This window comes from Parasteatoda tepidariorum, chromosome 9 (genome assembly GCF_982258835.1).
Source record: "Parasteatoda tepidariorum strain Cologne lab strain chromosome 9, Ptep-v5.0, whole genome shotgun sequence".
NCBI classification, from domain to species: Eukaryota; Metazoa; Arthropoda; class Arachnida; order Araneae; family Theridiidae; genus Parasteatoda; species Parasteatoda tepidariorum.
This window is the reverse complement of record NC_141763.1, coordinates 93205868-93226222: the sequence shown is the minus strand read 5'-3', so window position 1 is coordinate 93226222 and position 20355 is coordinate 93205868. Positions and strand designations below refer to the sequence as shown.

Sequence of the window (20355 nt, the reverse complement as noted above, 5' to 3'; positions counted from 1 at the left end):
ATCGAGAACTAAATTTCTGTTCAAACATTTTTGGATATTTCTGTTGAATATTTTTTTTTTAATTTAGAAGCGACAATCTGTTGGTCACCGAAAACCAAAAACTGATTTAGATGTCAATGTTGGAATGGGTGTGCATATATAATAATAGTGCATATATAATAATGCGTATGCAATATACAACACCTATAGAAGTAGTTAGTATATTGTGAGAAAAGTAGTAACTAAGAAATTACCACATAAAATAATTAATTGATTTGATGATTTCAGTATTCCGAAGAAGAGGAAAGCGCATTAAAATGTCTCTCTCTCATATGCCTTGGATTGTCTACTGTGGCTCTTGTTCTGACAATTATTGTCTATGGGACGATTAAGTGAGTTTATTTTAGTTCTTTTGTTTCATTTAAAGAGCCACTTGAATTCTATAATATTGAGATATACGTTTTCGTAAAATCAGTGGAATCGAAAGTCCTATGGTCGGTTGCTGAGCAGTACCATATGTACAGGGATCAGGTGAAAATTTCCTTCCCCTTCAAACCTATGTCTAAATTAAGATAGTGCTCTCACAAATGAGTGGTGCTGGAATCTATCTGTGAGGTGTCTAAGCTAAGATGTACTTTCACCCTTGCGGTGCTCTCTAGTCAAACGAAAGGCGCACCTTCCCGACAAGCAAATTTCTGCTCGTCAGGAAAAGCAAATTTCTGACGAGTTTGGCATGTCCAAGTGTCATTAAAAACAACATTTTATTATGTCATTCTGCTATCTTTCTATATATATATGGGTCATTCTCACGAAAACTGTCATTTTTCAGTTCATAAAATCCCAAAAAAGTAAAGTGAATAAAAAGCTCTGAAACTTTCTATATTAATAGAAATATGTAATGGCATTATAAAGAAAGTATATATCCTATAAATTATACTTAATATTTAAATTAATTAATTTTTTAAATAATTAATTTATAATTATTAATTTATAATAATTAATAATTAATTAATTAATTTAATAAATAAATAATTAGTTTAATAAATCAATTTATTAATTTATTTTTCAAATTAATTAATAAGTAAATTAATTATTGTCACTATTTAAAAAGTGAGGGACTGACACTAATAGTGAGGGAATGATATTTTATTTTAATACATGTTTTTATCTAAGTTACATCTACCTAAAGTTTGAAAATGATAACATACTAAGTATATCTAATATTTATTATAATTTAGTCTTATATATTTAATAGTTTTTACAGGTTTGGGAAATAAAATTGGCTGGCACGATTGAACAAAAAAAAATTTAATAATATACTCATCTTGAATCATTCCCTCACTTTATACATTAGTGAGGGAATGACGAATTCAATAAAATTTAAAAATAACAGTTAGGCTTTATTAATTTCTGAAGTCAATCACATACAATTATATTCATACAAGAAAGCAACATATAATTATCCACTTTCTCGATGAAGTTGTATTTTATTTTACTCTAAAAAACGACATGAGGGAATGACAAATGTAAAAAATTTTACCTGGTTTGATTCATTCAAATTTATTCCACAGCAAAGCTTCTTTAAGTTGAAGATGGAAACATACTGCAATTTTGTTCTATGATGCCAGTTGTTAACTTCTGAAGTTTTTATTAAAATATTTTTATTCTAAGATGATTGCAGGTGATAAGAACATTGTTGTGAGGGAATGACGCGAAACACTGGGGACAAAGTTTAAAATAGTGCTGTGTTAATATTTTTATCAGAAATTAAATTTAAAATTTATTTTCTGAATTCTATATTTCAATATTCTCAAATAAAAAACACAAATTTGTAAAAAAAAAAATTTTTATTTCAGAAACATTTTTTTTCTTTTTTTAAATCAGTAGTGGGGACAAGTGAGGGAATGACATATTGGTATATTTTTATTACCTAAAATTAATAAAAAATAAAAATTTATAATTTTATTTTTATTCTTTTGTTAGCTTGCATTCTGAAGGACACTTTCCCTGAAAAAATTTTTTTTGTAAGTTGTAAAACAAACATAAAATATACTGGGGACATGAAAATGACTGTTTTTGTGAGAATGACCCATATATGTAAGAGTTGAATAATAAATGTTTTTGGTGCGTATAAGAAATAAAGTTATTTATGTAATAAAATTGATAGATTGGAATATTTGGTATATGTACTAATAATTGGATATAGTCATGATAAAAAAAGTTAAATGATTGAAACGTCGTGATAAAACAAATTAAGGCCGGAAAATATAAAAGGGGTAATTAAATTAAATTAAGGGGGATGTGATCGTTAAGGAAAGTGGTAGTACAATGCTAATGTGGGATAACAATAACCCAATAGGTTCAAAGGGTCACAAAGTGTGAGGTTTGAACAAATTGAATGATTTGGTATCACCAAATTTGGAAAAGGGGCAAACTAAAATAAATTAAATATTAAAGATAAAAAAACGATAAAGTCATGCTATATCCAAACAATATATATGATTTAATACAGTAAGCTGATGTTTCCAGTAAGAAAAACTAATAACTTCACACTTATGCATGCCCATAACAATAAGAAAAAGTACTCACCACATACAGAAGGAAAAAGGCGATAAATAGTAGCTATAAAGGTAAAGCTAAAAATCACACAAAACTTTCTGTTCAACTAAACATTTATTTCTGTAAAACTACTTATTTTGATTATTGCGTAACAAACAAGCAATATGATTAACACATTATATGGCACAGGAAAAATATATCTTTTAGAAGGAAATGGGTGACAAGAGAATTTAAAGAAACCAAAGGCGTCATGCAAAAAGTTAAATATAAAAGAACGAGTAATTTAACCGTTAAAATAAATATGAGAAGAAAGCTTAAATTTGAGAGGGCTTTTAATGTTAAAGAAAAATTAAAGGTATAAAATTTTGATTTTACATTTACAGAATTTGATTATAGATATGGATTTAATTTAAGATAAAGATTTAAAAAAAATGTAAAAAGAAATCCCTTGATACGGACCAAAGTCCGCATCTCGGAGAACAAGAAAAAGTTAACCTGCCCGAAGGCTCCAGAAAAAGAGAATGTATTAAAAAGACTTAAAAATTCCTTAACTGGTATAGGACCAGAAAAATTACGGCCAATTAAATTTAAAGAGGCGGAGAGTTTGAAATTTAAAGTAAAGGGATTGGCTAGTTAGCCCCCCTAAAATTAAAAGAGGAAAAAGAAAGGCGTGAATAGAGGGGTTGGTTGACTTTCCCCACAGGAAGTGCGATGACCGCAACGACCATGAGAAAGGTCACCAAGAAAGTTAAAAAGATTGCTAAAATAAAAAAAGAGGAATAACGTTTAAAGAAAAATTGAAGGCTTAAATAAAATTAGAAATAAAATTGTCACATTACATTAAGTGTATATGTGACAATATATATATATATATATATATATATATATATATATATATATATATATATATATATATATATATATATATATATATATATATATATATATATATATATATATATATATATATATGAAACGCATATAATTTGAATCAAGCGCTCTTTGAAATCCGAACCAGGGTTGTGGTGGAGTCGAAGAAAATGTTGTAGGAGTCAGAAAAATTTGCATGACTTTGACTATGGTTAAAGTTAGGTGCTGTAGATAAAAAGCGGGAAAAAAAGTAAATTTTGATCCTATGAAAAAATTGTAGACAAATATTTGGAAATAAGTGAACAAAAACATTTCCCAAAAGAATAATATTTGCAATATTTAAATTATAGCTTATAACAAACTTAACTTACTCCATTTAGAGGATCTTGGGCCTTTTTTTTTCAATTATTAAAACGAAAAATTTTAAAACTTTAGGAAAATTTACATTAATCAAGGAATTATAAGTTATTTTTATATTTCCCTCTAAGGAAAAATTAATTATAAGGAATAGCTGAATCTCGTAACCATAGTCACCGCCACTGCTCCAGACGAATGGCGAGTGGAGCTCTTTACATAGATAGACCAAAAAACATTCAACACGAGAAAATTAAGAGGCTCCACCCCATTCGCGTTTTCAATTCCCAGCAGCATCAATTCAAGTATTTATGATGGGGTTTCTAATCAACCCTAAACCATAAATTAGGGATCAGGTAACGCTCCTCTTAAGAAACACTCCTGTTAGCAACGCTCATGTTAAGGAATGCTTCGATACAAGGAACGGCTTTATATATTTTTACTACATAATAAAATTCTATTTTGCTATATTTTTGGTTTGTTAGAATCAATTATTAACAGTTTTAGATATACTAAGAAATTAAAAGGGTAAAATTTAATCCTGAAAGGTTTTCTAACCCTAACCTAGAATTTTAACCCACTGTCTGCGCTCCTGATCTAGCCAAAATTCTGTTGCAGGTCTCTTCATAACAGGCGAAATACAATCACTCTAAACTTGGCCATATGTTTGTTAGCCATATGTATTCTGGTACAAACCGGTTTAAAGAGAACCAATAAACGACAGACTGTGGTAAGACTATTTTTAACTCTTATGAAATATCAATTATGTAAAAATTCTAATTACTCTCGATATTTTCTCTAGCTCACTATAATGTATAAAAATACTTCTTAAAACTTATCATACCTAAAGCTATTTTATTTTATAGCATAAATAAAGTGCAAAGATGTACGGTGCAAAAAAAAAAATTTCTCTGACTAACTTTTGATCTAATGATCGGATCTTTACGTTCTAGGACTCAATTTTAATGTTTCGACGGGGTGATCTCAAATATGCTAATTAATATGTGCAGGCTATGAATTAGGATTTCTGACCCCCAAGACATGGGGGTGATAAAGCTGCAATCTGAGAAATATGGTCCTAATAGTTTGATCAGGAGAGCGGTCCAAAGTTTTGAGCCCTTAATTAGAAAATCCCGAAAAGTTTTTAAGCGAATTGAAAAACTTTTGTACACTATTATGAAATTTGTTTGTCCAAAGATAATTCCACGCAAAAATAACTTTTATTAAATATTTATTATTTTGTATTATTTTATTTAATAATAGTCGAAATAATTTTGAATTATAATCTATACAATGTATACAATTTTCATCATTTTAAAGAATATAATTTTAAATGGCAAAATACAAAATTTGTGCAAAATCTGTTGAATAATTCCAGAGAAATCGAATTTCAAAAAAGTTAGATATTTGAAATTCAAATTCTCAGGGACTATTCGACCGATTTTGCTGAAATTTTCTATTGTCAAAATTTTTTAGACCATAATTAAATAAAATAATAAAAAACAATAAATGTCTAATTAAGGTTATTGTTGTGTGGAATTTTCTTTGGATAAACGAATTTTATAATTGTGTGCAAAATATTTTCAATTCGCTTGAAAAGCTTTTGAGGTATAGCGAAATACGCAAAAAGTAAAATTAACCTTAAGGGGTCAAATCTCTGAACCGCTCTAATGACCAAACTATTTCCAAATTGCGGCTACACCCAATATTTTGGGGGTCCGAAATCTGAATCAGTTGAAAAAAAGGTATGTTTATTCAGAGAAAGTACGTTTTTGTGTCTGATTTCGTAACTTAAAATACCGTTTGCACTTATTAATTAGAATATTTGAGGTCACCCCCTCGAGACATTAAGATTGAGTCCTAGAACGTGAAGATTCCATTATTAGATCAAAAGTTGTTGGGGGTTTTTTTTAACGCATTGCATTTTTTTAAATAATCAAACCAAAACACATTTTTTTTCTATTAAATATTAATAATTAGAAAATGAACTTCAAAATAAATTAATGATTTTTTAAAATCTAGAAAGCAAAGCATATTTTATTCTGTACCAAAAAGAATGAAAATGGAAAAAAATTAAGGACTTTAACTATTCAAACCTAAGCATATTTTATTTTGCACAAAAAATTAATTAGTTGAAAAATTAAATAACTATTTTTACGAAGCTAAGCATATTTTATTTTTCACCGAAAATTGGATTTAAAAAATAAAAGTTGAAAAATTAATTAACAACTATTTTAACTATACTAACTTAAACATATTTTAGAGACAAACCAAAATTAATTGCGAAAAAGCTAGAGGTAGCGGTATAACTATTCTAACTATATATACCAAAGTATATTTTGTTTTGTTTAAAAAATTATTATTTATAAGAAATTAAATTTGAAAAATTAATTAATAACTGTTTTGAACTACTGCACTACTTTCGAACTATTAATAACTATTTTAATTGTTTCGAGCAATGACAATAAATAGCTAATAAAAAATATGAAATAGTTTTTTTTTATTAAGTCAAATTTAAATATTGCTCGAGGAATAATAGCTCGACTTGTTTAATAAATATTAACTGGAAAAATTTGTAACTGAATCTGTTGCTTGATAAATAATAACTGGAAAAAGTTATAACTGGAAATGTTGTTCAATTTTGAATTGAAAGATTCATTAGAAACGTTTAGGAATTTCTTATAAATGCATATCCTTATTAGAAACATTTTCCTTTTCATTATTTATTTAAAATATTGCTGTAAAAGAAAACCTTCTAAATAAATGTACTGCTTTATTTATAGGCATTTCACATAAATAAATTCATATAAGCAACCGAAACATTAACGCCAGGGCGAACCCAAGGGTGCCACTGAAAATTTGGAACCTTCAGATTAATAAATACACTTAGTGGCGATTCTCCGAGCTATTGAAAACACAACATGCTTCACTTTCTTGAAAAACTTTTTTTTTTATATTTTGCTTTCCTCTTTCTCGGAGGCATGGCAGCTAATATAATACATAAACAGAGATGTGACTTTCGATTTTCAGCATAAAAATTTTTACCGAAATCCTGCTTCGATAACTATTTTGCAAAAAGTTTTAAACAAAAAGAAACATCTGTCAGAAGTGGGATTCGAACCCACGCCCACAGAAGTGGACTGCGACCTGAACGCAGCGCCTTAGACCACTCGGCCATCCTGACATGCCTGAAGGGAACTACAAATAAAATATATTCAATGTATAATTTAAAATTATCAAAATTTGATTTCTTGCTTTGCAAAACAATTAAACTTTTCCTGATAATAATTTTTTCCATATTCTGCACTTGAAATTGAATCTTATATATTTAGCCATTGACTTTCAGTGCTTGTTCAAACCTCCTCTTCTATTTTATTTGCGAATATGAAAATTTGAAGTAAAAGAAGGAAACAATTTTCTTTTTAAGAAAAATATTTTTAGCAAAATCAAAATGCTTCAGGTTTTTAGTTCAATTGAATTCAGTTCAGTTGCTGAATGCTTTGAATTTAAACTTCTAATAAAATATTTAGTTTCATAATTTTTCTTTTCCTTTTTTTAAAAAAACAAATACACAAGAAAAAGCCATCGAATAAAAGTTTTCTTTACAGTTGATAAAAAATTTCTGAACATTATTAATTACATTATTTCTTAGCATTATTAATTACATAGTTTCTAAGCATTACATAATTAATTTCATTATTAAATTTGCATATTATATTTACATTATTTATTACCCTATTTACATTATTTACTTCATTATTTACATTATTTATTACATTATTATTAAATAATTTACATTGTTATTACATTATTTACATTATTGTTACATTATTATAAATTTTATGCATTCAAAAAATTTTAAACATTATTAATTATAAATTTTTGTTTCGAAAAAAGTTATCTCTATTAAGTCTAGTATTCTAGTATTTCCATTACAGTTTAAATTAATAATTTTATAGTTTGTTCTCTTACATTTGCACCAGCACGTGACCCCGTGCAAAGATGCAAATGAGCATATTATATTGTTCACATTACTTAATACTTAACCTGTGCACGTTCTTGAATGGAATAAATTATCAATATCTCATAAATGTTACGAAAAAATGAGTATTTATTTATAATTAAATACTAATTATACTAAAAAAATTTTAGAGTTAATAAATTTTTTTATTATTTAAAATATAATTTTATTGTAATATCTATTTATTTAAATCTATCCTTAGAAATGTAGTATGTATAATTATAATTTTTAGATAATATAGTAAATTCAATTTATAATTTAATGCCAGCAATGTTAATAAAAAAAAAATTTAAGTAATATGTTATATATTTTATATAATCTTTTGCATAACATTTTAATACCTCAGTTGCATTTTTAAACTACTATTTATGTCAGATATTTATGAGATTGCATTCATACATAATAATATGTATGTATAATGTATGCATAATAATATGTGTGCATAGTAATATATATTTATTGCTTGGATTCTGTACCAATTTTTTAATCATAATTATTCTTTAGTTATTTTTAATTTATTATTAGTAGTATTATTATTAAATGTTAAATTAGTTATTATCAAATTAATTTTATTAACTTTTAAAAGAAAAATTATTTTGAATAAAAATTAATGTGACGCAAAAAAAACTAATTTTAGGTTAATAATAATGCAAAAAAAGGACTCTTCTATGAGAATTTTTCAACATTAAATCTAAAGTTTTTTTTGAAAAAAATTAAGTTTTAAAATCGATTTACAAAATGTTTCATAAAAATGTCAGTAGATGCCGCCACCTAGTTCTTTACTTTGCGAAGTGCTGGAAGAGGAAAGTGAAAGTGTTTTCAAATATTTTTAAAAATATCTGCCATCTATTAGTATCTTAGTGAAAAAATATATCAATTTATTATATAGAATAGTAGTTCAAAAAAAGAGTTTCTCCAAATCCTAAGGTTTCATAAAGGGGTAAAAATGATTCAAAGAGTGAGAACTTTTTTTTTCCCCACTGTAATCATTTTTGATATGTTATTTATTTTTAGTTCTAATTAATAATCCATTAGTTATTTATTATTTCGATTGTCTTTATGAATTTATTTATAGTAAAAGGCCAATATAAAAAAAACAGCAATTTTTATTTTGGTGAAAAAATATTATTTTCTAATAACAATATTTTTAACCTAAAAATTTTGATATGCTTATTTATCTGATATACTTATTTACTTACTTGAAGGATTCGAATTGATTCGAATAACAATCTTATAAAAAGAATCTGCATTTATGAAAAATTGAATTAATATTTCCGACTGCACTTTTCAAATCAAAATAAAATAACTAAATTCGTTAACAAAGAAATTTTGTTCCCTGGCTAATTTAAGAATAAATTAAAAAACAATGAAAAAATTTATTTCCTCTTTTTAAATATTTTCCAAATAAAGTAGTCTTTTACTGGTTAATGCGGGCACAATTGCTTTTGTGTACTTTATTACTTATAAAGTCAGGGTCCAGCCGAAAAAAGTAAAATTTTTAGAGTTCCATAGCTGAAAAAAACTGGATACGACGATATAAAAGACAAGTACTAATTTTAGTAAAACTTTAAATGATGCTGCACAAAATTAAGAATATTAAAGATAAAATTTTCAAATCTATTATTGCTTCTCCTTTATTCAAAAACAAATACACAGTTTTCAAAAATATTTATTGCGAATTTCTGCTCCACCAACAGATTGCGTTACGTTAACTCACAATAATTCTAATTACGAGGGTTGTAAATTAAATAGTGGCAACTTAACCTTGAAACTCACAGAAGGGCGGGCATGCGCAAATAGGATATGGGAACGGTGAGGTGGCGCTGTTGTCGATGTGTGTAGTGCAATAAACAGTCGTTCTGCTTAGAAGGGTAGTTGTTGTGTAGCGTTAAAGTGAGGAGTTTCGTTTCCATCGCTCTAAAGCATGTTTTCAAAAGGCTTAATGACGAAAAAGACGAGATGCTTGAACCCATCGTGCTACTGTCCAATACGGTAAAGCATTTGCCCCACAGGCTTCCACTAATCCTCGATAGCATTCTGTTGCATTTTTACCACGGGCAACCTCGATTTTAAGCGACAAAGCTGATCACCTTTTGAAAACATGCTTTAGAGCGATAGAAACGAAACTCTTCACTTTAACGCCACACAACAACTACCCTTCTAAGCAGATCGACTGTATTTTGCACTCTACACATCGACAACAGCACCACCTCAACTTTCCCATATCCTATTTGCGCATGCCCGCCCTTCTGTGAGTTTCAAGGTTAAGTTGCCACTATTTAATTTACAACCCTCGTATGTAATCACTTCACTTGTGTGGCGGGTAACGTACCAGTAGTAAAATACTTGTTAGAAAACCTAACACATATCGTACCATCATTTTTTTTGTTAGTGTTTTCAGTTGCTTTACATTTATTAAATTTGTTTATTATGAAATATGGCCATTTTATTCAATTTACTATTCACCACTGAACCATTCTGCAATACTGTTTTAATGCTTATGGATTTTTCCTTGTATGTATACAGGCGTGTATGGTAGTATCAGCTTTATTGCAATACTTTGTACTGTCATCTTTCTTCTGGATGTTACTTGAAGGAGTACTTCTGTACAAAATGGTTATACTTGTTTTCGAGACAAGAAGAACTCGTCCGATCATCTTGTACGCCATTGCATATGGTAAGTATAGATCTATCATCCTAACATTTTAAACTACAATAACGTAATTGATTTATTTGCGTGGGGAAAAAATCATTAACACCATTCGCCTTAACATTCCAGGTATTCCTTTTGTTATTGTTCCGCTGTCTTCTGTTACCCATCCTGATTTGCTAATTAGAGATGATAAGTAAGTAGTACAGTGCTGATAATCAGCCAATGTTTACGTACAAGAACGTTTTAGAGCAGGGGTTTCCAACTTACATGAGGCCGAGTGCCACAATTAAAAACACAAATCAAATGGCGGGCCGCAATTTTTTCAAAATTTTATGTAGGACTCTTTTATGTTTGAAGGAACATTAAATATTACAGTCAGATTTTTACCAACTAGTACAAAACAAAAGTATTGAATTACAAATTAAAATAAGAAGTAGATTTTTAAAAATATTTAATTGTTATTAATAATATTTTTAAAAATATTAAAAAATAATAAAAATTCGGGCTACAATAACTTTAATATGCACCTATGTATTAAATAAATAATGCGCAACAGATATCAAATTGCTAAGATATAAAACTTTAAAAAGGTTGGTATTAAAACTAACATAATAGCACACAAAATATTCAATGAGAAAATTGAGGTTTGTTTGCTGCAACCACCAGAGAATAGATATTTACATTTTAAATTTAAAATTTGCAAACGTGTGTGTAAAAATTTCGCCTAAAATGAGTGGTTTCAAAAAGTTAAATCGGAGAATTTCTTCGAGAAAATTTCTGATACGCACATGCTAAATTATATTCACAAAATACAAAAAAATGAAATAAAAAAGAGCAACATACACGATTATTTTTGTATTTGAATAAATATTTTCTTGGATGCAAAACCTCAGAAATAAATTTTTTTGCACTGTTGGTGTGTTAAATTTCACAGAAACGAAGAAATTAGGTTTTTATTAACGAGAAAAGTATTTTATACCCACATATATTTTTTACGAAAATTGTCCGCAAAAAAATGACAACGAATATATTTTAGTTCGCGGGCCACAAAAAAAGGCTACGCGGACCGGATGCGTCCCCCGGGCCGCCAGTTGGAAACCCCTGTTTTAGAGTCTGACCTTATACATGTAGAGCCTAATCTTAAATATGTAGTACAGTATTGAATAATAATCGAATTTTTGCATAAAAGAACGTTTCAGAACCTAACCTTAAATAGCAGACGATAAGGTACTAAATCAGTGGAAAAGCGTACTTTCTCTGAATCAACATGACCTTTTTTTTCTTCGGTGACTCTAACCAATAGTTTGGTCAGGAGACTGATCGACCATTTGGTCCCCTTATTGTTCATTTTGAGTGTGGGGAATTGCATTCAGTAACTACTTTAATTATAACCTCCACAACTAATATCATGTAAACTACGCTTCTAAAAGGTGTGTGATAGTTTAACAAGAACAACGGTCCTCTCTTTTCATCGACGTGTGAGGGAGCAATTTATAATAATCGACCGCTATCTTGGAGATTAGATTCTTCCTTGGCTAAGAATAATAAGTATATCGAAACATACTGAGCCAATTTATCTCAGGATTAAATTTGAGATATTTTTTTTTATTTCCTATGAGCTGCACAATCAGTTTTCCTGATGAGCAGACCTAGTGCGTTCTCCAGAAGTGGTATCCACTCTTTCAGGACCACCACAATGGGTGAGATACCGTTGGCCATGTTAATTTGGACGTCTAGTTTCTGCCACACTAGATGGCAGCACCGAGACTCTATTTGGATGCTAAAGTGCACTAGAAATTTAATTTTAAATTTGAGATATTGGAGACAGGATTCGATTTACAAATATAATGTAATAAAATAAATAAATAATCCCCAGAAACTGAAGCAGTAAGATATTAGTAGATTAAAAACCTCATTCCCTTCAAATATATGCAAAATGAAAATTTCAGTCGACATCTTTCAAGCTACCGAAAATCGACGAACATCTAAAAACGAACATCTTAAGAGGTTATATTTCAAGTATATATTTCAAGAACATTTAAAATAGAAAAATGCAAAATTAAATTCCACGTCTGAAGTAAATTGAATGTTGGGGTCAACTAATACCTCCTAGAAGAGTGGAGGTCTCAGCACGGGTTACCATAAATAGGAAATTTGATCCTTTAGTAGTCCAAGCGTAATGACATCTTTCGCAATTCCCCTACTGCGAATCATGCCACATGCAAATTGAATCATGCTGAGACCTTCTCTCTTCTAGGAGGTCAGGGGCCCCATCAGGGGAAAAGGTGGGAGCACGATGCGCCCACTTAAAGCTTGGGGGGGGGGGATTTTTACACTATATAAAACGAATAGTTTGGGGGGGGGGAATTTAGACGAGAGAATTTTTTTTTAAGTACATAAATAAAAGAAGCAACTGGCCATTTTCAGGCATGCATAACTTGACTACAGGTGTATTTTTGCTTTAAACATATTTTCAGCATTCACAATCAGGCTCAAGGTTTGCATTTGTCATATTATCAGTACAATGCAAGCAAATTAGCACTATTTCGAACAAGCTAACATGGAGGGGGAAAATTAGCAATTTTTTCTTGGGGGGGGATGAATGCGCCCAAGAGCTTGGGGGGGTGGTGCCACTGTAGGAGGTGTTGGGTCAAACCGAGTTAACAGCAAAAAGCAACTCTTGAAAATCAGGGTCACTGTCTACTAGGACAAACGTATTCTCAACATATCTTTTCCATTATGAGAACTTGAACAATTTGAAAACACTTTTTTCGAAATAATACATGAATATGTCATAGGGAATAGGAGAGAGGGGTGGTCGATTCCCGTATTCAACAAACTACTTTTCAATACAATAATTTCTATGAACAAATCGAAGCTTTAGCCATGGGCAGCCCTGAATGATCACCTTGTTCACCAGACTTGAATTCGATGGCTTTATCCGTTTGGTGTATCTTGGAGATAAAGGTTTGTGCTAAACCTCACGAAACTTACCTAAATGAACGAATGTGGCAAAATATCTGTAAGTGAGCAGCGGCCCATAACAGAAAATTTTGTGATACAGATCTAGCTCTGAATAAAGACCAAAAGTAATCACTTTAAACTGCTGTAAATACCTTACGAGTAGCTATATTTTAAAGTTTATTTAAGAAACTAGTTGTGACAATTTTACTGTATGTATTTGTTACCATAAAGGGCCGAAATCAAGAGAATGTCGTCTTTCACTGGTGAATGTCAACAATCACATAGTTTGCTTTGGTGAATGTCCGAAATATTTGTTATATCCGATTTGATATAAATTTATTAGTTGATATTATTACATTTATTCGATATTTTAATATCTGCTGAGGATAGATTAGGAGAAACACCAGTGCTTGGAGTACAGTTAAATGCATACTTAGCAGTGGCACTTGACCTTAAAAAAAAACAATGATGTAGGTCATACCGGACAAATGTATAAGCTCAGACATGAAGGACTTAGAGGGTGGGCAGCTCCAAAAAGCATGGCCCATCGACCAGTGGTCTATTGTACGTAAACCCTATACCATGATTAACAAGAAAGCTTTATAGCTGAAATAAAGTTCTGCAAGCACCTGACAGGAATTTCTTGCAGTTCCCAGACCTTAATGCAATGTTGCCCTAAATTCTCAAATCTTTGAGCAGAATAGACCTCACAATCACAAGCAGTGGCACTAAGATAGACGTAGTATATATTTCGGACTTCTTCCGAAGAGTCTATGCGACTGTCAACATTCACCAATGGGAAGTCAACAACCACCCATTTCGGCCATTTATAGTAACATATACATATTAGTACTTGTATAACCCAGTATATTTAATATTTCCTTCCTTCTTCTTTGATCCTTCGAGAGTTGAGTTTAATTCCGAATGATCAAAACCAAATTCAATACATATGAATAACTTTTAAATAAAAACAAAATGCATTGCATGTAATTCTGATTTATTTCAGCTGTTGGATATCTCATGAGAAAGGTATGATTTGGAGTGTTTTGGGTCCCATCTTGCTCGTCATTGTGGTAATTATTTCATTTTGATATATATTAAACAGTGAAACCTCTCGAGAACGACCACTCTCTGTTCCATAGTAAAATGGTCGTTAATGGATGTAACCCCTGAGAACGACCAACTTCCATTAACGATCATTATACAGTGAAACCTCTCGGGAGCGACCACTCTCTGTTCCACAGTAAATTGGTCGTTAATGGAGGTAACCTCTAAGAACGACCAAACCAACCTCCATTAACGACCGTTACACAGTGAAACCTCTCGAGAACGACCACTCTCTGTTCAATAGTATAATGGTCGTTCATGGAGGTAACCTCTAAGAACGACCAAACCAACCTCCATTAACGACCATTATACAGTGAAACCTCTCGGGATCGACCACTCTCTGTTCCACTGTATAATGGTCGTTCATGGAGGTAACCTCTAAGAACGACCAAACCAACCTCCATTAACGACCATTACACAGTGAAACCTCTCGAGAACGACCACTCTCTGTTCCACTGTATAATGGTCGTTCATGGAGGTAACCTCTAAGAACGACCAAACCAACCTCCATTAACGACCATTATACAGTGAAACCTCTCGAGAACGACCACTCTCTGTTCCACTGTATAATGGTCGTTAATGGAGGTGGGTCGTTCTTAGGGGTTACCTCCATCGACTTCAAAATGCTATCGACCTTTCATCACCTTTCACAGATGATTTCAATATTAGTCAGTGTCACTTCCACGGTGCGGAAATGACACTTGTGTAGGCGTCATGAAAACCGGAACGATGAATAAAATTTAGAATCAATAAAAATGATCCCTTCTGATATAATTACGAATAAAAACAAATTCACCGATGATTGAACTATTTTAAATAAATGAACAATTATGTTTTTTGTTTAAGTTTGAATTTAGTTTTATATCATGAAAATTAGCTTTAAAAAATTAGAAGAGGTTTGTTTGTTTGAGATACTTAGTTTTTTTCTGAAAGGACTTTTTATTTTCCATTTTAATTTTCAATTGTAAAAGTAAATCATTGATAGTATCGTCTTTATGTTAGTTACTCTGGCTGCAATGTGAGGTTGTATAACGAAAAATGGCCCTCTAAATAAGAGCCTCGCATAAATACTTTGAATACATTTCAATCTAATTATTTGTTTTGTTAAATTTGTTGTTTTGATATTTTTTCGTGTTTCCTTATTTGAACTTTCACGTATTTGGTGCAGAAGTCACTGGGAGAGATACTGAGTCTACGGAAAAAATTTCGTGCCTTTCAAAAATGGTCGTAAATAGCGGAGGTCACTATAATGAGGTGGTTTTTCCTGGAGGTTTCACTGTAGTTAAAATACACAAGTGTAAAGAAAATAATAATATATTTATTTTAGGTCAATCTTATTATATTTTGCTTGACGTTGCACGCCACTACGAAATTGCAGAAAATAAAGCAACAGTCGGAATCCCTAGAAGAGAAGAAGAAAAATCTACTGTAAATATATGTTTTACTAAAATATAGTATGAATTTTATTCGGAATGTTATTGTCGACATAGTTAAAATGGTACAATTATAATACGATTCACGCAATAATTACAACCATGGTGCAATAATAATAAAATTAAAATTTTAAAATCGATGAGGGTGTAGTTAAAATTTCAATAAAATTTAGTTTTTGCGTAACTTCGATTTCATCTTATTCTAAGACAGCTCAATTTATACATCGTCTTCCGCGAAAACCACCGTTAAAATGTATAATTAAAGACTATCAAAGATGAAAAAGTGCGTAAAAGAAAAAAAAATATTTTGAGGGAGAATAAAAATTAATATACGTAGTTAAAACCTATATTTTTAAAAAAATTGGAAAATTTTCTTTCAACTGGTAAATATTTGAAAAATAAGTATAATTTTTTTTCCACTTTTTTAAAAAGAAAATTACTTTTTTTCCACGGCAGTACATTATAGTTAGAAGTTGGAATATGCTTGAGAGACGAAAAAACAAGCATTGTCTATACCATGATAACAGAGAGGGTAAAAGAGTGGAGAATAGGAAAACTGTTTAACCCTGTGACGCCTGTTCTATTTACAAAGAGTGTAGCTTAGTCGATGGTAATTCGAATACAAAAAGAAATTGTTCAACAAAAAAAAAATTGTTACCAACGCTCCTCCGAAATGAAAGATAGAACAGGAGAAGGAGATATTAGTTAAATGTGTTTTTGAGAAGGCGAAATTTATTGTGAAGCCAAGCTATACTCTGTTTCAAGTTTAAAAAAATAACAATAAATAAATAAATAAAATAAAACATTATTCCTGTGGGGAGAGCCCGTTTTGTGCACAGCAAATGGATGCCAAGCTCCGAGTGCGAACGTATAACAGCAACTCTTGAAACGAAGTTACATAGTCTTCTTTTGAGTTGCATTAACTAGTAATAAGAACTAATAAAAATGATATCTAAAAATCGTAACATATATGCGTGTTTCTGTTCGCATTTAAAGAAACCGATGAAAAATAATAAATACTGTTTCTTGTAAACGATTTTCTTCTACAGCGAAAAAAAAATACAAATTATTTATCCGGCATTTGATTTGTTAATTTCATCTCAGCATAAGACGCTCCCTTTTTAGTGGTCCAATCAAATCAAATACTCTTGCAGCATCATATAGTTGTTTCTGTACAAGGAACGAATGTTCTCCTTATTTATCGAAATAAGTCGCCAAGTCTAAGATTCCATAAAATCCACGGAACTGTAACTTTTTTTTTTTGATAATTCTATGATATATATCGTAAAAGATAGTACGAATTGAAATTCTGTCTGAGCATTTAACTTTTTAAAAGCTTTTATATTAGCTTGAAAGCATATTTGAATACTTTGATAACGAAATAAAGCGTAACTATATGCACTCGCGGATGATCACTGAAACACTATACCGCAGTGGTCTTTTCTTAACTTGCAACGGATTAAAACTTATATCGCCAAAAATAAAAAAAACCGGTACAAATGGACGCATTAAGCGACTCCATTTACTTCCACTGCCTGAAATTAAACGATTTTTGTGTACCAGCTAAACTGGGAACGTCTGAAGCGAGACTTTCCTATAAATCATGGTGAGAAAATTTAACAATACGACACTCTTTAAATCGAAACAAAATAAGAAAAATTAATTTTTGAAAAAAAGGAAAAGATAGAAACTCCTAATCAATACTTTGTTTTAAAAAAAATTTTATAGACTAATAGCAGTGCTTTAGTAACGCTTTTTATTGCTTTTAATAGCTATTTTTATTTTATATATATATATAAATTAAGAAATGCAGAAAAAAGCCATAATAAGTTATCAAAAGGTTTATTAACAGGTATGCTGGTGGTTATAACAGTTCATATCCCCACTCCTGCAAAGGAGGGGGTGTGGACGAAACTACGGATGGTTCCGGCAGATGCTTATTGGAACATGTTATTCAGCAAGAGACATGCGAAAACAATCGCTCCCGCTTTAAATAGTACAGAGATTGGTGTAATTAGGTTCCAGTCGTACATGCCATTGTAACTCTACGAACTATGGAAAACCATTTAATGCTTCCTAATATGGAAGTGAAAGAGGGACAAGAATCTAAAAATAACTCCTCCTTTCAAATATAAATCTATTTATTATTCAATGGTATGTTTTAAGCCTTGAATTCCCAAAATAGAATATCTCTACCCTTACTCTTTAACAAAGACATTTTATGAAACCGAAAGAGTTTTAATGGTTTTATTAATACAAAAGTATTTATTATTTTTGTATTATATATATATATATATATATATATATATATATATATATATATATATATATATATATATATATATATATATATATATATATATATCCCTCCACTTATAACAATGGGCTCGCCCAGCTGTTCATGGCTTCTCTTCTCGCCCAGGAACAATACTTTCATGGCTACTTGAACATAGTTGCAGACCAGGTTCACCCATCCATGGCAACAGTTTTTCCTGCGGGGGATGGTGTTTACCAACAGGATAATGCACCATGTCATAAGGGTAGAATCGTCGAGGAACGTTCCAGTGATCCAGCATTATCCAAGCATTGCTCCTGGGCGAGAAGAGAAGCCATGAAAACCTGGGCGAGCCCATTGTTATAAATGGAGGGATATATATATATATATATATATATATATATATATATATATATATATATATATGAAATAACGGCGGAACCACGCCGTTATTTTTTAGTTAATTTAAGAGTCAGAGCATCATGATTAAAGAGTCCAGATTGTGCATAATCTTCTTTTATTAAGTTGCGATGGTGAAATAGCAGTTTAACCCCTCTCCAGACGGAGAGGGAGAGACAGAGTTACAGTCAGATCTGACGAAGTTTAGTTGGTAAACATTATACACCAAAAAGTCACGCTAAAACATTGCTCCTGCATTTTATAGGATGATTTTTAGTTGTAAAGAGGCCCAGTCATATGCCTTTTTCTGTATTCTTACGCCTCATCAATTTATTTATTACTCATAGCAAATCGTTTAATCTTTCCTTATATGGAAGTGAAAGATCTTAAAATAACTTCTCTTTTGAAGTATAAATCTAATTATTATTCATTGGCATGTTTTTAGCCTTGAAGTCCCAAAATAGAATTTCTACCCTTATCTTTTACTAAAGATATTTTATGAAAACGAATGAAGTTTTAATACTTTTATTAATACAAAAGTATTTAATTTTTGTATTACATATATATATAATTTTTTTTCTAAACAGAAAACGGTGTAAGGGGATGTTTTCTTTGATGGTTCTGTTAGGCTTTACATGGATAACTGGTTTCTTCAAAGTACCAGATGCTGTAGTTTCTGATTATCTCTTTGTCATTCTTAGTGGACTTCAGGTAATGATTCTTTCTTTTCCCCTTTCATATTTCATTGACTCTTTTTTTTTTCTCCTAATTCTTATTTTTCCCCTTTACTGTACTCACTGTAACACGCGTAGAAACATTTTCTTTTATTTGCATAGATTTTCAATTAAGATTATGTATTTTATGTTAACATGTTTCCTTTCTTTAACAGGGCGTTTTCCTATTTCTAACTCAAATTATTTATAATGACCAAGTCCGCCAACAACTTTTCCTCTTCTACAAAAAGCATGTTGCCAAATTCACATCTAGGGTATGATTTTGTTTTATTTAATAACATTTCAGCAATCTTTTGCTCACTTTTTACATAAAGCGTGAAAAAAAAAACGAAGTATAACTTTGAATAACTCTCCACCTTCAGATGCACTCTCAATAGTTACAATATTTCCAAATTCACTTAGAGTGTATGGATTTGTTCGATTTAATGATATTTCAGAAAACTTTTGCTGACTTATTGTATATGTTATGTGAATGACTGAAATTGGTGGTTGTTCATTTCTACAGGTGAATGATGACAATCAGATAGTCGCTTTGCCACTTCTCGGTGTACATTTGCTCGGTATGCCCTACATCAATGTTTTTTTAAGGTTCAGTGCCACTACCCAGCATGCATTTAACCGGTACTCCGAACACTGATGTTTCTCCTAATCTATCCTCAGCAGATATTAGATATAACAAATATATCGGACATTCACCAAAGCGACTCTGTGATTGTTGACATTCACTGGTGAAAGACGACATTCTCTTGATTTCGTTCATTCACGGTAACATACAGTGGGCCGACAAAAAGGTATTGCCCTTAATAACTTTTTATCTAATGATCAGATTTTCATGTAAGAAGATACATAGCTAATTTTTTTTCAATATTTCTCACCATATATTGAATAACTTGAAAATTAACGCTATTATTTTTAATAAATGTTTAAAAAAACTGTTTTATAAATGATGTTTCTTTTTGAAAAACACTTTCTTCCACTTGGTTTTGAAGAAACTTATTATTACCGAA

The 20355-nt window shown here is 30.5% G+C and overlaps 1 protein-coding gene and 1 non-coding gene across 2 annotated transcripts in view; one reads left to right on the top strand and one right to left on the bottom strand.

The window, feature by feature from the left end:
* Positions 1-20355, top strand: part of LOC107454144 (uncharacterized) — a 63946-nt gene that overhangs the window by 40749 nt on the left and 2842 nt on the right. Inside the window, exons 17-24 of the mRNA XM_087152377.1 lie at positions 268-371; positions 4381-4492; positions 10310-10460; positions 10563-10629; positions 14407-14473; positions 15835-15935; positions 19202-19325; positions 19504-19602. Coding sequence (XP_087008503.1) covers positions 268-371; positions 4381-4492; positions 10310-10460; positions 10563-10629; positions 14407-14473; positions 15835-15935; positions 19202-19325; positions 19504-19602 — 825 coding nt within the window. The remainder of the gene's footprint in view (positions 1-267; positions 372-4380; positions 4493-10309; positions 10461-10562; positions 10630-14406; positions 14474-15834; positions 15936-19201; positions 19326-19503; positions 19603-20355) is intronic.
* Positions 6863-6946, bottom strand: TRNAL-CAG (transfer RNA leucine (anticodon CAG)). Its single transcript has one exon. It is a non-coding gene; the product is annotated as a tRNA-Leu (tRNA).